Source organism: Myotis nattereri (assembly GCF_964212035.1).
Source record: "Myotis nattereri genome assembly, chromosome: 15".
Taxonomy (NCBI): Eukaryota; Metazoa; Chordata; class Mammalia; order Chiroptera; family Vespertilionidae; genus Myotis; species Myotis nattereri.
Genome location: NC_138090.1, coordinates 32,377,307 through 32,394,772, shown reverse-complemented (window position 1 = coordinate 32,394,772; position 17,466 = coordinate 32,377,307). Strand labels below are relative to the sequence as shown.

The 17,466-nt window shown below is 49.4% G+C and overlaps 1 protein-coding gene across 1 annotated transcript; it reads left to right on the top strand.

The window, feature by feature from the left end:
- Nucleotides 1-4,646: 4,646 nt before the first annotated feature.
- Nucleotides 4,647-17,455, top strand: LOC308531434 (speedy protein E4-like; the record flags this gene model as incomplete). Its single annotated transcript, XM_081108365.1, has 8 exons — nucleotides 4,647-4,689; nucleotides 5,085-5,167; nucleotides 6,249-6,498; nucleotides 13,455-13,667; nucleotides 14,287-14,345; nucleotides 14,732-14,817; nucleotides 17,047-17,218; nucleotides 17,387-17,455. 8 exons carry the CDS (start codon nucleotides 4,647-4,649, stop codon nucleotides 17,453-17,455), a joined length of 975 nt encoding a protein of 324 aa, XP_080964491.1.
- Nucleotides 17,456-17,466: the final 11 nt, after the last annotated feature.

Below are 17,466 nucleotides of genomic sequence, written 5' to 3'. Positions count from 1 at the left end.
CCTTGTGGGCTTTGTGCATGGTCTTGTTGTAGTTATGCCTTGATTGTTGTAGGTATCACTGGGAGGAATTGACCGCCAGGCCAATTGGAAGTGAGAATCAGCTGTGTCTGCAGTGGGAGAACTTCTGTGCTGGAGACTCCCTTCTGGGGAAAGACTTGCTTCAGTGGGGCTTTGGTGCTCACTGAGTCTGTCCCTTATGGATCTGAGGAGTTGTAATCTGGATGGCCCCACTTTGACCACTGGGTACACTGGCTCTTGGATCTAAGGAGGTGCTAATTTAGTCTTTGCCTGAGGTTACCCAGCAGGAGCTACGAAAAGATCTGCAGATTCCCCTTCCTTTTTTGGAGTTTGGAGGTGCCCAGATGAGGCCCAGCTGTGAAGCAATGCAAGCTGCTGTGGGGCCTTGCGCCTTCTCTTGGAAGTTCTGGGTCTGTCTGGCCCAGCTGTAATTTGTTAGGTAATTTTCAGGTTGCAAAGGGCCAGGGCATTCATATGCAAAAGCCTCTGCCACAGCCTGGGTGGGGCGGGGTCTCAAGGAATCAACAGGGCGGAGCAAGCAGCTAGGGCAGAGCCTCAGCGCAGCCCTAAGGGGCTGTGCATCTCAGTGTCCCGGTAATTTAATTGCTGCAAGCACCTCTGAGGGAAAGCTGCCCTCGAGTTCTGAGTTCTGCCCGCTGCCAGACAGTCCAGTTTCTCCCTGTATGAGTTCTGGGTCCCCAGAGACTTCCTGGAACTGGAGTTCAGAGCAGTCGGAAGCTTGTGACTCCCTCCCGATACAAAAAGATAGCCGAGTCCTCAGGTACCAGCCCCTTTCTGCGCGCGCTCGAGCCTCCATACCTTTGCACCTTACTTCCGCAGCTCCTGACTCTCAATGTGCTTTTCTCTTTCCTTCCAGTTGTAGAATTTCCACTCAGCCAGCCTTCCTGTAGTTCTAGATGATGTCCGTTTTGTCTTTTTGTTGTATTTTTGAAGTTGTTGTAGGAGGCAGCAATTTCGGTGTTTACCTATGCCGCCATCTTGGTTTCTCCTGATATTATTTCTTCAAATAGGTTTTGTAACCCTTGTTCCTCTTTCTGTTGTCTGGCACCCCTATTATTCATATGTTGTTTCATTTCATGTTGTCCCATAGCTCCCTTAGGCTCTCCTCCTGTCTTTTAATTTTTTTCTCCAATTGCTGTTCAGTTTGGATGTGTTTTGTTTCCCTGTCTTCTAATTCGCTACTTCGGTCCTCCGCTTCTCCTAGTCTACTGTTGAAAGTTTCAATGGTGTTTTTTATTGCAGCTATATCACTCTTCATTTCTTCTTGGTTCTTACATAATTTATTGATTTTATCATCTGTTTCTTCTTGCTTCTTGCATAAGTTGTTGATTTTTTCCTCCATCCGGTTTATGCACTCTAGGACCCTTAATCTGAATTCTTTTTCTGTCATGCTGCATGCTTCGGTTTCATTTAGCTGCTTTTCTGGTGAGTCCTCCTTTTCTTTCCTTTGGGGGTTTCTTTGTCTACCCATGTTTGATCTCAACGACATATCTAGATGTTGAGTCGTTCAGTGACTGCTCCCTGGGTGGCAGTGGCTCCTCGGGCTGTAGTTGCTCCTCGCGCGGTTGTGGTAGCAGCTGCTCCTCAGTTGGCAGCAGCTCCTGTGGTGGGTGCTGTTCACTGCTGTGGTGGCTCTTCTGGCTGGTGTGGGGAGGCTTCACACACAGCTTGGAGCTATCTATATTATGTCAGCTTTATTAAAGAAAACTTTCCAGGTCCTAGGGAATCTTTACAACCCACAGGAACAAATATGGTTTCTCTTCTTATAATCTATAAAATCACGTAATGGAAGGCATTTTCCTCATTCTATGACTGTCAAAGACATTGGTCCTATTTGCAGCTCTATTTGATACAAAGATTCTTGGTGCTGATCTGACACTCTAATACAGAGGTCCTCAAACTTTTTAAACAGGGGGCCAGTTCACTGTCCCTCAGACATTCCACACATGCACACTGTGGGCCCAGGACGAGTCGGCTGCTAAGCAGGACAGGCATCGGCAGCAAAAACACCCGGCGGGCCAGATAAATGTTTTCGGCGGGCCGCATGTGGCCCACGGGCCATAGTTTGAGGATGCCTGCTCTAATAGCTGCATTTTACATAATGTCTTTTATCTACTTCTACATTCCCATTTTAAAATATGGCCCAGAGGTCAGCTGGGACATGCCCTTCAACGCCAGGCGCTCACGTTTCGATCACCAGCCAGGCCTAGGGACCGCACATGGTGCACTAATTTCATGCACCGGGCCTCTAGTCCTATCTAGTAATAGCCAAACATGGTAATTGACCATACCTTTGCTACACCTCCCATTGGCTAATCAGCAAGATATGCAAATTAACCGCCAACAAAGATGGCGGTTAATTTGCATACTGCCGGCAGGGCGGGACAGTGCCAGCCGCCAGCGCGAGCCACCAGCCCGGCCCCCGTGGGCGACCCCAGGAGCTGCCTGCCTGCCCCCCGGGACCTTATTGGTCCCGGGTCACTGGCAGGCACTGGAAGCCCCAGAAGCCACCAGATATGGCAGTAACTCTATCCGTAAGCACTCTGAAAGTCAGTGGCATAAATGTACCAATTAAAAGACAGATTATGAGGGTGAATCAAAAACAAAAACCACTTTAAATATAAAGACACATATAGATTAAAAGTAAATGAATTAAGCTGCAACCTGTTTTGCTCAGTGGATAGAGCATTAGCCCTTGGACTGAAGGGTCCCAGGTTAGATTCCAGTCAAGGGCTTGTACCTCAGTTGCTGGCTTGATCCCCAGTCCCTATCAGAGCATGTGCAGGAGGCAACCAATCAATGTGTCTCTCCCTTTCCCTTCACTCTCTCTAAACTTCAATGGAAAAATATCCTTGGGTGAAGATTAACCAAAACAAAGTAAATGGATTAAGTAACATTAAAGAGATTATAAGAAAAATATATTCCAAATTTTGCTAGTTGTATAATGGTTATGTTTAAATCATTAACACCTAAGAAATTGGGTAAAGGGTACATATAATATGCTATAGTACTTTATAGTTTTTTTTAACATGTATGAGATTATTTCAAATTAAAATATTAAAAAGTTAAAAATTAATAAAATGTTAATTAAAATGTATCTGCATTACATAAAAAATCTCCTAATTTCTTCTAGCATAATTTATTAAATTGTACTAAAATTTGCAAGGGTTCAATTAAAAAATATCTTAATTCTAAATGATATAATAGAAAATATTTAATAGTGCAGTTATAAGAACTTATCTGAAAATAAAAATTTAAAGAAGTAAATTTAAAGAAGAGATTAGTCAAAGAAAATATATGCACAACCCATAGACACAGACAACAGTATGGTGATGGCCAGAGAGAAGTGGGGAGCAAAAGCTGGGTAGAGGGGGCAAAAGGGGGAAAATAGGGACATCCTATATAATAATAATAAAAGGCTAATATGCACATTGACTGAACGGTAGAATGGCCGGTTGCTATGATGCACACTGGCCACCAGGGGGGCAGACGCTCAATGCAGGAGCTGCCCCCTGGTGGTCAGTGCACTTCCATATGGGGAGTACCACTTAGCCAGAAGCTGGCTCATGGCTGGCCAGCGCAGAGGTGATGGCAGGAGCCTCTCCCACCTCCGTGGCAGCACTAAGAATGTCCAACTAATGGTTTAGACCTGATCCCTTGGGGGCCTAAGCCTTTAGTCGGACATCCCCTGAGGGCTCCCTGGCTGCGAGAAGGATGCCTTGACTGCAAGCTTAGGCCTGATCCCCCGGGGAGTGGGCCTAAGTCAACAGGTGGACATCCCCCAAGGGGTCCTGGACTGCAAATGGGCGCAGGCAGGGCTGAGGGACACCCCCCCGAGTGCACAAATTTTTGTGCACCGGGCCTCTAGTCATTAAATAAACCTCCTAAAATACATCAGGAAGTGGGAAAACTCACCTGGGATTCATGCATTTTCTGCTGCTCTGGGAAAAGTGTAGAGATTGTTAACAGTGCGTGGACCTAAGGGAGAAGAAACAAATAATTGGAGTCATGAGGAACCTGAGTTGCTGAGGCAGGAACCTCTAGCACAGTGGTTCTCCACTTTCTGGCCCTTTAAATACAGTTCCTCATGTTGTGACCCAAACATAAAATTATTTTCGTTGCTACTTCATAACTGTAATGTTGCTACTGTTATGAATCGTAATGTAAATATCTGATATGCAGGATGGTCTTAGGCGACCTCTGTGAAAAGGTCATTTGACCGCCAAAGGGGTCGTGACCCACAGGTTGAGAACCACTGCATAAGAAACAGCAAAGAAACTCAATAAAATGACACCCTGTGAACACTCAGAAGGGCCTAAAAGGGTGATCGAGGAGAAACAAACTCTTAAGCATTGTTAACTCCAAAAGGATGCGAGGCAATTAGACCAGGTACTCCACTGGTGAATATAAACATGGACTCCTTTTACAAATAGTTGTCCATCCTATGTAATAAAAGCCTAATATGTAAAATGTCCCCTTGACCAGGAGTTCGACCGAGAGTTAGACTGCTATGATGTGCGCTGACCACCAGAGGGTGGCGCGAAACATGGCAGGCATCGGCCACGCAGTGCTGGCAGCAGGCAGCAGTGAAGGTGCTGGCAGCCCCAATGGGCCCCAACGAGAGCGGGACCACGTGCGATGGTGGAGCAGGTAAGCAGGCAGCACCAGGCCAAGGCGTGCCAAGTGGGGCCTGATCGTCCCACCAATCACCCTGCAGATGACGACCAGTAGTGGGGGGTGGGGCTGCCAACCAGCTCCCAGCCGCTGAGGGAGCCCAGCAGGGAGCCCGGCCCAGATCAATCGTCCCACAGATGGTGACCAGTGGCCAGCAGGCCCTGATCACCTGATCAGCGCCAGGCCCCAGGCTGGGACAGGGAACTGGGGGTGGGTGGTGGCGACCAACCTCCCGCGGCACCCGGGCAGGGGGCTGCAACCTCTCGCTGGATACCTGGGGGCGGGGGTGACCAGACAAAGGTGCAGTGAGAATGTGGTGTGTCCACCGAGCTCACTCTCACTCCCCTTGCTACCCTTCCTTGGGACGTCAGGGCTGGCGCACCAGGAAAGCCCCGCACTCAGGTGCCAGGTGCCCGCGAAGAGCCTGCCCCACAACGGCCGCAGCCTCTTCCAGGTGAGCTAGGCTGTAGGCCAGGACCGCAGGGGCCTGTCTGCGAGGCCGAACAGGAAAGAGCGCTGCCTGACCGGCTTCCCTGTGGCACAGCTGGGCAGCCCAGAGGCCCACGCTGCGCCCTGGCCCGCAGCGTCCAGCCACACTCACCACAACTCCGCGTGAGGACTCAGGCACCATGACTGAGGCAGAGGAGGGTACGTGCGGGCCCGGGGGCCCAGGTGCTGCCCAGAGCCTGAGATCAGCTGGGACTTGCCCTTCCATGCCAGACACTCACGCTTCAATTGCTGGCCAGGCCTAGGGACCGCACTGGTGCACTAATTTCATGCACGGGGCCTCTAGTCATTAAATAAAAGGAGAAACAAACATTGTTTACACTCTTTCCATTGCCAAAAAAAACAAAGTATCCACAGGAGCCCAGAATATGAGCTCTCAAAAGTGGGATAAATGTGTATCAGAGCATAGTTTTTATTATCTAACTTAAAGTTGGTTGCCACTGAGCTTAATCTTTTATCAAGAAAACGGTAATACAATGGGCAGAACCCTTGGCCTGGGGGTCCTGTTAGCAACGCTGCCCAGAGGCCCAGAGACCTAGGACAAGCCGCCGCCCTCTCAGGCCTCCCTTCCCGTCACCCAGGCGGCAGAGCATGGCCCTCCGGGACGGGGACGGACCCTGCGCTGCAAGGGCCGGCACACACTTGGGTCAGATCCAAGGCGTGAGGGACGCGTAGAGTCACAGTGGGAACCCGGGGAGGGCGAGAGGCTGAGCGAGGGCAGTTGGGGTGCACGGGGAGGAGGGGACGTGGCTGGGGCGCCATCGCCACCTCGCCATCCCCCAGGAGACGGAGAAGACACCCTCCCGGGGCACCCACTCGGGAGCAGCCCGCCCTGCCCTCGGTGCCCACCCGCGGACCTGCCGGAAGCGTCCACTGCTCCCCCCACGCACCCCTGGCCGCCGCCAGGAAGGAGCCACCCAGCCCTGCCCACCGCGGGAAGGTCCAGAACTGGCCGAGGCCGCGCACGCACCACCTACCCCATCGGGAGTCGCTGAGCTGCCCAAGGCCCCGCCACTGCGCCCCCCAAGGAGCCGGCTCTGCGCCTGCGGGACAAACTCATTCAGGAGAAGATCCCGGCGCCCCAGGCCTCACCCCTCCGGGATGGCCCTGGGGATCCCCGCTCGCGACGCGGCCCGCACAGCCCAGCGTCCGCCCCCCGGACCACGGTACCCTCGCCCAACGGATGCCGGCACCCTCGCCCAACGGACGCTGGCGCCGGGGAACCGCGGGCAGCACCGGCCTGGGCACGCACCTCTAGCGCCAGCAACGGCAGCGGCAGTGAGCGTGCGCGGACGGGCCCACATGACACGCGAGGACCACGCGGGGGCCCTGCCAGGGGTCCACCCCTCAAGTTAGGGACCTCCCCACGGTCTCTCCTCCGCCATCGGGGAGGAGGCGCTGAGCTCCGTGCACTGGCCGCCTGGACCCGGCCCCGGTTTCCCACTCACCCATCAGCGCTGCTCTTAGGGACCAAGGAAAGGTGTCGCCTGTGTGATTGCCACCGGCGATCCTGGTCCTTCCTTTGATCTGGGACTTTTCCTGTTAGAACCGAGGTTCCACCACAGCCAGGCGAGAAAAGGGAGGGGCGTATCATGTCCACTTACCTGAAATACTGGGCGTTTCACTGAAACACTAGGAACCTGCAAATGCCCAGCCATGTCATGAAATAGCATTACCCATGTCCATATGGTTTCTCCAAGGACAGAAAAGATCATAGAAACGAAGTCTTCTACATTACACAACTAATGCATAAAAACTGTAAAAGCAATCATCAGAAAATACAACCGAAAAATAAAAGCAGAGTTCACCTCTCAAGGAGCATTGTTTACACTGGGTAAAAGTGTCACTTTTTTAAAAATGGTATCTTGCCCAGCCGGTTTGGCTCAGTGGAGAGAGCTTCGGCTTTCGGCCTGCGGAATGAGTGGTACCGGGTTTGATGTCCATCAAGGGCACATTCTCGGTTGCGGGCTTGATCCCCAGTAGGGGGCGTGCAAGAGGCAGCCAATCAATGATTCTCATCATTGATGCTTCTCTCTCCCTCCCTCTCCCTTCCTCTCTGAAATCAATAAATTTATATATATATATATATATATATATATATATATATATATATATATATATGATTAACTGGGATCTTAAGGACTATGATTAACACTTCTTGGCAGTAAAATAATACAACCGTGTTTTTGGCCAATTGTTTCTTAAAAGCTGGTGGGAGGGGGGCAGGATTAAAAATAAAATCTCCTGCCAACCCAGAAAAATCATCTCCACAACTGTAGAAATAAAGAAAACAGTTGTGTTTATTGTTGAATAACCATTAAACCAGATCGTAAGGCTCGTGGCAAGCAAACCAAGGAGATTTCAAAAACAAACGAACCTCATCTTTCCAAATAGCTCAGCAGGTCCAGTCATTACAGAGGTGTTCTTAAGCTCATGGTTACTCATCTCGTGTAAAAGGGCAGCACCATTTGCTATACATTCTTTCACAGTCCATTGTAAATTCACCTGGTAGTCTGGGTAGCCATCCATGTTGGGTAATTGCCTTTATCCCAAGGAAAAAGGAAAGCACTCATATCTCCATGAAAAGTGGGTAGTTCAAACAAAGGGTCAAAAGCAAGTCTCAGGGCCAAGAGGTGGGAACAAGCCATGTATCCATCAGCAGATGGATGGATAAGCAAAATGTGACCCTTATAATGAATTCTAGTGGCCCAGTGCATGAAGTTTGTGTGCAAGGGGGGGTGGTCCCTCGGCCCAGCCTGCACCCTCTCCAATCGGGGACCCCCTGTGGGATCAGGCCTAAACTGGCAGTTGGACATCCCTCTCGCAATCTGGGACTGTTGGCTCCTAACCACTCACCTGCCTGTCTGATAGCCCCTAACTGCCTCTGCCTGCCTGCTTGATCACCCCTAACTGCCCTCCCCTGACAGCCTGATCTCGCCCCCAACTCCTCTCCCCTGATGGCCTGATCGCCCCTAACTGCCTCTGCCTTGGCCCCCACCACCATGGCTTTGTCCGGAAGGAAGTCAGACGTCCGGAAGATGGCCAGTTGACCCAGTCTAATTAGCATATTACCCCTTTATTAGTATAGATCAGCCGTGGGCAAACTACGGCCCGCGAGCCGGATCCGGCCCGTTTGAAATGAATAAAACTATTGAAAAAAAAGACTGTACCCTTTTATGTAATGATGTTTACTTTGAATTTATATTAGTTCACACAAACACTCCATCCATGCTTTTGTTCCGGCCCTCCAGTCCAGTTTAAGAACCCATTGTGGCCCTCAAGTCAAAAAGTTTGCCCACTCCTGGTATAGATAGATTATATAGGATAGGATTGCTTAAATGGGGGTGGGGGAGAGCCTTTTTCAGCAGGAGGAGATGCTCTTGGCAGACAAAAATACATAATCCCTATATCTGACTGATAGCCAGCCATATGCACTATACTGCCAAACCAGTCATTAAAAAATTGAACTGCTTTCTTACACCAAACAGCTGTTGCCCTTAAAACCCCTCCTCAGCCCCCACCTTAGGTTCTGCCTTCACAGTTTACCCAGATAAGGTTCTGATTGGTTGATTTCTATGCCAGTCAGCATCAGAAGCTCCACCTCCTAGGCAGCCATTGGTTCCTCACAATTCACACAGATTTGGTTCTGATTGGTCAGTTTCTATGCCAGTCAGCATCTCCGGGCCTATCTCCGGGCCTGATCAGAGAGGCGGGGTTGATGAGCAGCCCCCCTGGAGGCCCTGAGAGAAAGAGAGGCACAGCTGCTGGACAGGCCCAGAGAGAAAGAGAGAGGCAAGGTCTGATGAACAGCTGCCATGGAGGTTATGGATCAGACCCTGCCTCTCTCTGGGCCTGATCCGCAGCCCCTTCGACAGTCAGTGCCGGGTCACCGGCACCGGTGACCCAGCACTGACTGCAGGACTGACTTCTAGTCGGTCAAGCTTTCGGTCGTTTTGGACGTTACAGACCCTGGGTTTTTATATATTAGGATTATTCATCCTTAAAAAGGAAGGCAATCCTGACACATACTACAACATGGATGAACCCTGAGGACATTATGCTGACTGAATGAGCCAGAAATAATGGACAAATACTGTCTGATCCCACTTATATGAGGGGCCTAGAGTGGTCAACCTCGTAAGGACAGAATGGTGAATGGTGGCTGCCAGGGACTGGGGAGAGACGGGGGAGTCAGTACTTAATGGCTGCAGAGTCTCAGTTTGGGAAGATGAAGAAGTTGTGGAGATGGATGATGGTGATTGTAGCACAACCATGTGAATGTGCTCAATGCCACTGAATTTAACCCTAAATGTGGTTAAAATGTTAAACTGTGTTATGTTATTTTACCACAAAAAAGAAGAAAGGGAGAAAGAGAGGGAAGGAGGGAAGGAGATCTCTCCCTGTAGTCTCTTTGTGCATGGGACATTTCATCCATAGGATACATGAGAGGTAGTAAAATGTCTGGGTCAAGGATGATGCACAGGCTGAAAATGTGTAGACTAGAGTTTAATTGGAATTGAGGGGCAGGCTTTGGGAAATCCAGAGACTCCCGGAAATTGGAGACACCATCTGAGTGTGTGAGCACATGTGTAGTTTTCTAAGATTTTAGGTTTTCACAGTCTCTGGGACTAAAAGATGCCTGAGGCTGGAAGATGTGTGTCCTCCAGTACAGAATCCCGAACATCGTGTCTGTGACCATCGAGCTTTGGCAAATGGAGTGTTTTAAGTAACTATTTAATACGAGGAGTCAATGTAGCTGGGATCTTTTTTACACACGTATCTCATTCTTGTAAGGTCTGAGCACTTCTCCTTCCCCTAAATGTCCTTGTGACCTTCCTCTCGCATCAGACCAAGCTCTGAAATAGGAATGGGAAAGGAGAGCCCAGCCTATTTCAAGTTCAGAATGGAGAGAACACAGCATCTCCTGGAGAGCAGTAAAGAGTGATGCTGATAAGTGAAATCTTTTTTTTTTTTTAATTAAATCTTTATTGTTCAGATTATTACATTTGTTCCTCTTTTTTCCCCCCCATAACTCCCCTCCTCCCAGTTCCAGCCCCACCCTCCGCCCTCACTCCCCACCCTCTGTCCTCATCCATAGGTGCACAATTTTTGTCCAGTCTCTTCCTGCATCTCCCACACCCCTTTCCCCCCCAAGAATAGTCAGTCGATTCCCTTTCTATGTCCCTGATTCTATTATAATCAACAGTTCATTCTGTTCATCAGATTATTTATTCACTTGATTCTTAGATTCACTTGTTGATAGATGCATATTTGTTGTTCATAATTTGTATCTTTACCTTTTTCTTCCTCTTCCTCTTCTTAAAGGATACCTTTCAGCATTTCATATAATCCTGGTTTGGTGGTGATGAACTCCTTTAGCTTTTCCTTATCTGTGAAGCTCTTTATCTGACCTTCAATTCTGAATGATAGCTTTGCTGGATAAAGTAATCTTGGTTGTAGGTTCTTGGTATTCATCACTTTGAATATTTCTTGCCACTCCCTTCTGGCCTGCAAAGTTTCTGTTGAGAAATCAGCTGACAGTTGTATGGGTATTCCCTTGTAGGTAACTGAGTTTCTTTCTCTTGCTGCTTTTAAGATTCTCTCTTTATCTTTTGCTCTTGGCATTTTAATTGTGATGTGTCTTGGTGTGGTCCTCTTTGGATTCCTTTTGTTTGGGGTTCTCCGCGCTTCTTGGACCTGCAAGTCCATTTCTTTCACCAGGTGGGGGAAGTTTTCTGTCATTATTTCTTCAAATAGGTTTTCAATACCTTGCTCTCTCTCATCTTCTGGCACCCCTATAATTCTGATGTTGGTACACTTGAAGTTGTCCCAGAGGCTCCTTACACTATCTTCGCATTTTTGGATTCTTTTTTCATTCCGCCCCTCCGGTTGGGTGTTTTTTGCTTCCTTGCATTTCAAATCATTGACTTGATTCTTGCGCTCCTCTGGTCTGCTGTCGGGAGTCTGTATAATATTCGTTATTTCAGTCCATGTATGCTTAATTTCTAGTTGGTTCCCCAACATAGCATCGAGGGTCTCATTAGTTTTCTTGTAGATCTCATTAAGTTTATCGGCGGCTTCTAAACAGTTCTTGAGAGACCTTAAAAGTGTGGTTCTGAACTCTATATCTTCCATTGACAACTTTTTCCTGTTTCTTTGTCTCCGCATTTTGTTATGCTTTCTTGGTGCACCCCCTAGTGGTCTTTGTGCGCAGTCTTATAGTTAAATCTTGATTGTTGTAGCTAATTCCAGGGAGGGTTTGACCTCCAGGCCAAGTGGCTATGAGAATCAGCTGTGTCAGCAGTGACAGAACTTCCGTCCTCTAGGGAGGTGCTAATCTAGCCTTTGCCTGAGGCTATCCGGCAAATGCCTCTGTGCAGGGCTTGGGCGGGGCGGGTCACACAGGATCAACAGGGTGGGCCGGAGAGAGCAGTTATGGCGGCTCTCAGTCCTATCCCCAGGGGCTCTGCCTCTCTGAGTCCCAGCACCCGCTGCAAACCTCGGAGAGAAAGCTGCACTCGCTCTGACCGAAGCCAGACAGTCCCGCTTCTCCCGTTTGAGTCTGGGTCCCTAAAGACTCGCCCGGCTCTGGAGCTCAGAGTCTGCGACTCCCTCCCGATTGAAAACGCCAACCGCGCCCTCCGCCGCCAGCCCGCTCCGCGCACTCCGCACCTCAGAATTTGACTTCAGCACTGCGCCTCCTCTGAGTGTCCGTATGCGTTTCTCTTTCCTCCTACTTGTAGGACTTCCACTCAGCCAGCGTTCCTGTGGTTCTGGGTGATGTCCGTTCTGTCTTTTAGTTTCACTTTTGAAGTAGTTGTTCAAGGCAGCAAACTCCGGCGTTAACATATGCCGCCATCTTGGTTCTCTCTCCTGAAATCTAATTAACAAAATAAACTGATGAACAGAGTGGATCCAGAGATAAGGAAGCATGGAACAGAGTGTGGAATCTTGGAGGGAAAGTGGGGGAGGGTGGGTGGAGAGGAGGTAATCAACCAAAGACCTTCAGTGGTTCTCAACTTTCCTAATGCCGTGACCCTTTAATACAGTTCCTCATGTTGTGGTGACCCCCAACCATAAAATTATTTTCGTTGCTACTTCATAACTGTAATTTTTCTACTGTTATGAATCCTAATGTAAATATCTGATATGCTATATGTGTTTTCCGATGGTCGTGACCCACAGGTTGAGAACATGGACATAGACAGTGGGGTGGTGAGGTCTGGGGCTGGGTGTGTGGGGGCAGGGGCTGGAGGGAATCGATGGGGGAAAAGGGGGGACATATATAATACTTTCAACAATAAAGATTTTTTAAAGAGAATTATGCTGACATTTGAGGATAGTGTTGGAGGCTGGACAGAGGCTGTTGGGTCAGTGGCAGGAGGTATGGTTGACCCCTGATTCCCAGGAGCAGTGCACACATGGCAGTCCATGGGTTTGGATCCTTCAAGCTGTTTGCCAGGTTGGAAGTACTAATGACATCAGAGGCTTCCGACCTTCCTGATTGGAAGGACCAAATTCCATGGTGCTTGGCAACGGAGGTGGGCAACAGCATCTTCTCCAAGAATTTGGATAGCTGTCTAGGTGTCCTGAAAGGGAAGATTTGGGAGAAATAATGGCCAGTTGTGAACCAAGTTTCCAGGGTGAGAACCAGAGACCACAGCCTAACTGCTCAGGGTGCCCCCTAGAGGTGAGAGTGGTTGAAGTCGTCCCAGGACCATCAGGTGAGGAAACTGGGGGCAGAAGGGATTTGAGAGGGTTGACCATTGAGGAAGAGGGACCTGAGTAGTGTGTGTGTGAAAGAGAGATCCAGAAAGCCAGGGATTGGAGGAGATCACAGGAGCTGGGGACAAGGAAATCCCCACGAAAGGAAAGCCTGGGAAGGAGGCTAGGAGATGAGATCCAAGGATGAGAGAAGGAAAGGGAGGAAATAGTCAAGGGTTCCTCTCTTTTCCCCTCCAATGGGAGAAATTATCACCAACAAGGAAGGGTTTTGAGGACAGAGACATAGAACAATGACAAGATGACTGTGGGACAGGTGGGCATCCCCAAAGGAGTGAGATGGAAAGATGGCTGGGGGGAAGGCCAGCAGACTATGAGACTGGAGACAACGGAGGGGTTTGCTTTGGGGGCGGGGAGTACATGAGGTGGACGGGTGTGCAGTTTGTTTTATGTGACCAGTAGCTGAATTCCAGAGGCAAATGCTGTGTATTGTAGCTGGTTTTTTTACTCAGGCCCCTGTGCAGAGGGCAGCGCCCGGCCTAGATCTGCTGGACGGAAAAGGAAGAGGGAGTGGCCCACAGAGGAGGGGTCCGAGGAGGAGTCTGCCCCTGGGGCTCAGGACATCTGGGTCGTGGAGACCCTGTGCGGGCTCAAGATGAAGCTGAAGAGGCAGCGGGTGTCTTCAGTGCGACCTGAGCACCATCAGGCCTTCACCAGGCTGCTCGGTAGGAAGGGACCCTGCAGCACACCCTCCAATCCTACGCTTTAAAAAGGACCTTCCAATAACTACTCCTTCCCAATAGGAAAGAATTCCCTGCCAGTTAGCGAGCTCCCTCTCCTAGGAGGGCTCCGTGTCCATCACTCATTGGGGGGGCACTAAGAGATAATGGAGGACTAGGCTACACTTCAAATGGGGCTGCACTTGGGGTCAGGCAGCTCAGTTTCAACTGCACCCTCTGCAACTTCTCAGCTCTGACTGGCCTTCTGATTCTAAACACCTTCATCTGTGTAAGAGGGCACATAATAAGGCCACCTTCCCACCCGGAAGGGACTGTCTACTGACAATGGCCATGGCATTGGATTATTTCAGCTCTGAATCGTGCAGATGTGTGACTGACACCCTCGCTGTCACTCAGTCACCCCAGACTTGGGGGGTAAGGTTCAGGGGTCACCACTGCTTCCTTATCCCAGGAACTATCTCCTCTGTCCCTCTTCCTACTGGCCTCGGCCTCAGCCACAATCCTGAAACTTCCCCAGGAGGGCCATGGTTCTGTGCTTGGCCCTGGAACGCTCCCATGGCAACCCTGTTGCTGTCCTCAAGCTAACATATGCCCTCTTTCACAGAGGATCCTGTCATTAAAAGATTCCTGGCCTGGGACACAAATCTGAGGCTCTCTGACAAGGTAAGAAGTACCCCTGCTCTGCCATCTATCCTGGGGCAGGGGAGAGCTTTCCGAGCCCACAATTCTCTCTCCAGCCTGATGCCTTGTCACCCTTTGCCTTCGGGGACCGAGGGGTTTCCTGCAGTGTGGACGGGCAGCCCTGCCTCAGCCCTGGCTCCTCTGGGATCTTGCCCCTGTGGTTTTGGCCACATCAAGTGCCCTCTTCTCTCTGCCTTTGGGGACACCCCTTTGCTCCAGCCTGTCAAAGACCCTCCTGGAGCTGGCTGTCCTGAGCACACGCCCTGAAACCGCAGCGCTTGCCACTGGGAGCATCAGCCAGTCACTCGCCCCACTGTTCCTCCTCTTTCACAGCAGGAGTCCTTTCATGTTTGTTCTCTTTCCATCAGTATCTCCTGTCCATGGTGATAGCTTATTTCAGCCGCGTGGGCCTCTTCTCCTGGCAGTACCAACGCATTCATTTCTTCCTGGCCCTGTGAGTATCTTGCTTATTCCCATCAGTCAGTATTCATACCCTGGGGAGGAGGAGGGAGACGAGTTGTATCTCTGACCTTTCATCTATTTCTTTTTAAATTTTTGTTAATTACCACCCAGGGATACTTTTTCCATTGATTTTTTTAGAGAGAATGGAAGGGAGGGGGAGAAAGAGAGAGAGAAACATCAATGTGAGAGAGACACACCCATTGGTGGCCTCTCACAGGAGCCTCGACCAGAGCAGGGAACTGAGCCTGCAACCGAGGTAGGTGCCCATGGACTCTGAGACCCTTCAGCTGATGCTCTAACCACAGAGCTAACCAGCTAAGGCACTTTCATCTATTTTTATAACATATTTGTACTCTTCCGTCTAGTTATAAAAATGATAGAATTGTAGTATAGGGTTTTTTATACTCTTCTTTGTAAAAGCCAACAACCCTAATGTCAATTAAAAGATTGAACAAAATAAAAGAAAACACAAAAGCCTCATAAAGAATTGATACCACTTCACTTTACCCCCAACTAATAGGCTTGGGACTAGCCATTTCTAATTCATTCTCTCTCTCTCTCTCTCTCTCTCTCTCTCTCTCTCCCCTCTCCCTCTTCCCACCTCCCCCATAACCACGCCAAATGTAATGGTCCCCGTCCTCAATGCAGGCCTTCATTAAACAACACAGATCTAGCCCTGGCTGATGTGGGCTGAGTGGGTAGGAGTGTTGTCCCCTAAACCAAAAAGTTGAGGGTTCGATTTCCAGTCAGGGCACATATGCAGGTTGTAGGTTCAATCCCAGCCCCAACTGGGGTACATGCAGGAGGCAGTGGATCAGAGTTTCCCTCTCTCTCTTTCTCTCTCTGTGTCCTTCCCTCCCTTCCCCTCTCTCTAAAAATCAATGAAAATATTCTCAGATGATAATTAAGAAAAAAAGTATTAAACAACACTGATCTATTGTAAAATGCTACCCAGGGGTGTTTCTTACAAATCTTCCTGAATATCTTTCCAAAACACAGGTTTAACCACTTCACCAACCACCACAAGAATTTCATTTGCTAATTTCCTTCTAAATCAAGGCCAAAGTTTTCAGCTTGAATTCAGCTGTCTCAGGGTCTCCATCAATACCACCCCGATATCCCATTCTTTGTTTCACTGCTCTTCTAAGCACCTTTTCCTGTTTTCTTCCTATTGCTTTCTGTCTAGGTATTATTTACACGTATGTATCCGAAAAAAAAAGATGTATTCTTATACTGATTCAAACAAAAAATATTCAGATAACTTCTCTGACCCCCTAATTTCTACATGCCAGCAGTTGGTTATTCAAACTGTATTACAATGTGATACCTTGGATTACAGTGACTTCTCTTCTCCCCCTTTCTCCTTCCCCAATCCCATTCAACTAGATACCTGTTGAGGACAGCTCTTGTCAAGATATCAATGGCTTCTTAAAACACTCCACACAGGGGTTTTTTTTATTTTGCAAATGTTCAAGTTATATTGAGTCTGTAAGGTAATCAGTTTTCCACTTGACTATGAGAAAAAGCATTCATTCATTCATTCATTCATTCATTCATTCTGTACAACCTTATAAAGTCCATTCATGGCCAAGGAATGTGAGGATGGGAAGAGAATTTAAAAAGTACTGTTGAGCCCTAGCCGGTTTAGCTCAGTGGATAGAGAGTCAGCCTGCGGACCATAAGGATCCCAGGTTTGATTCTGGTCAATGGCATATGTCTGGTTGTAGGCTGGATCCCCTGTGGGGGGCATGCAGGAGGCAGCCAATCAATGATTCTCTCTCATCATTGATGTTTCTATCTCTCTCTCCCTCTTCCTTCCTCTCTAAAATCAATAAAAATGTATATTTTTTAATAAGTACTGTTGAGGTAATGGGCCTGTCAGTCATTTGGCAGAAAGCAATGAAGACAGAAAGGGACCGCGTGGTCTCCGCCCTCAGGAGCTGTATGGGCACTGACACTGTAGGGAGACAGGTGTGTGCACACAACAGGGAGAAAGGAAGGGGCCCGGCTTCCCCGCTGAATTTTATCTTCATCATCAAGGTCTGAGAGGTGCCCTCAGGTCCCGCTCAGCTTCCTGATGCCTGGGTGTCCCTCAGAGATACTGGATCGGGCTCCCGAGATCCTGTGTAAGGTGGATCCAGCCTGTGTGCTTCCTGGGACGCTGACCACAGGCGGGTGCTTCCCGCCTGCCCCTGACTGGCAACCTCATGTCCTTCCTCAGCTACCTGGCCGTGGACATGGAGGAGAATTACCACGCCCCTAAACAGGCCATCTTGTCCTTCCTCTATGGGGAGAACATCTGCTCCCAGCGCCCCTTGTTCCACAAACTGCGATTCCAGTTCTTCCGTTCCATGGACTGGAGGGCGAGGGTCACGCGCGAAGAGTGCGAAGAGGTAGGTGGGCTGTGGGATTAGGGGGAGGGGCCACATTGGAGAGACAGGGGACCTTGGGCGATCGGTTTGGGGATTTGGGGGTGACTAAGAATTGAAGGCTGGACCAGGGACGGGATGGGGTGCACCTGGAGAGTCATCATCTTCTCAGGGGGCTGTTTGTCCTTCCAGATCCAGGCTTTTGATCCAGGGCTCTGGGTGTGGAGGCGAGATCGCGCCCTCCTTTCCGAGACCACCTAAGGTAGGTCTGA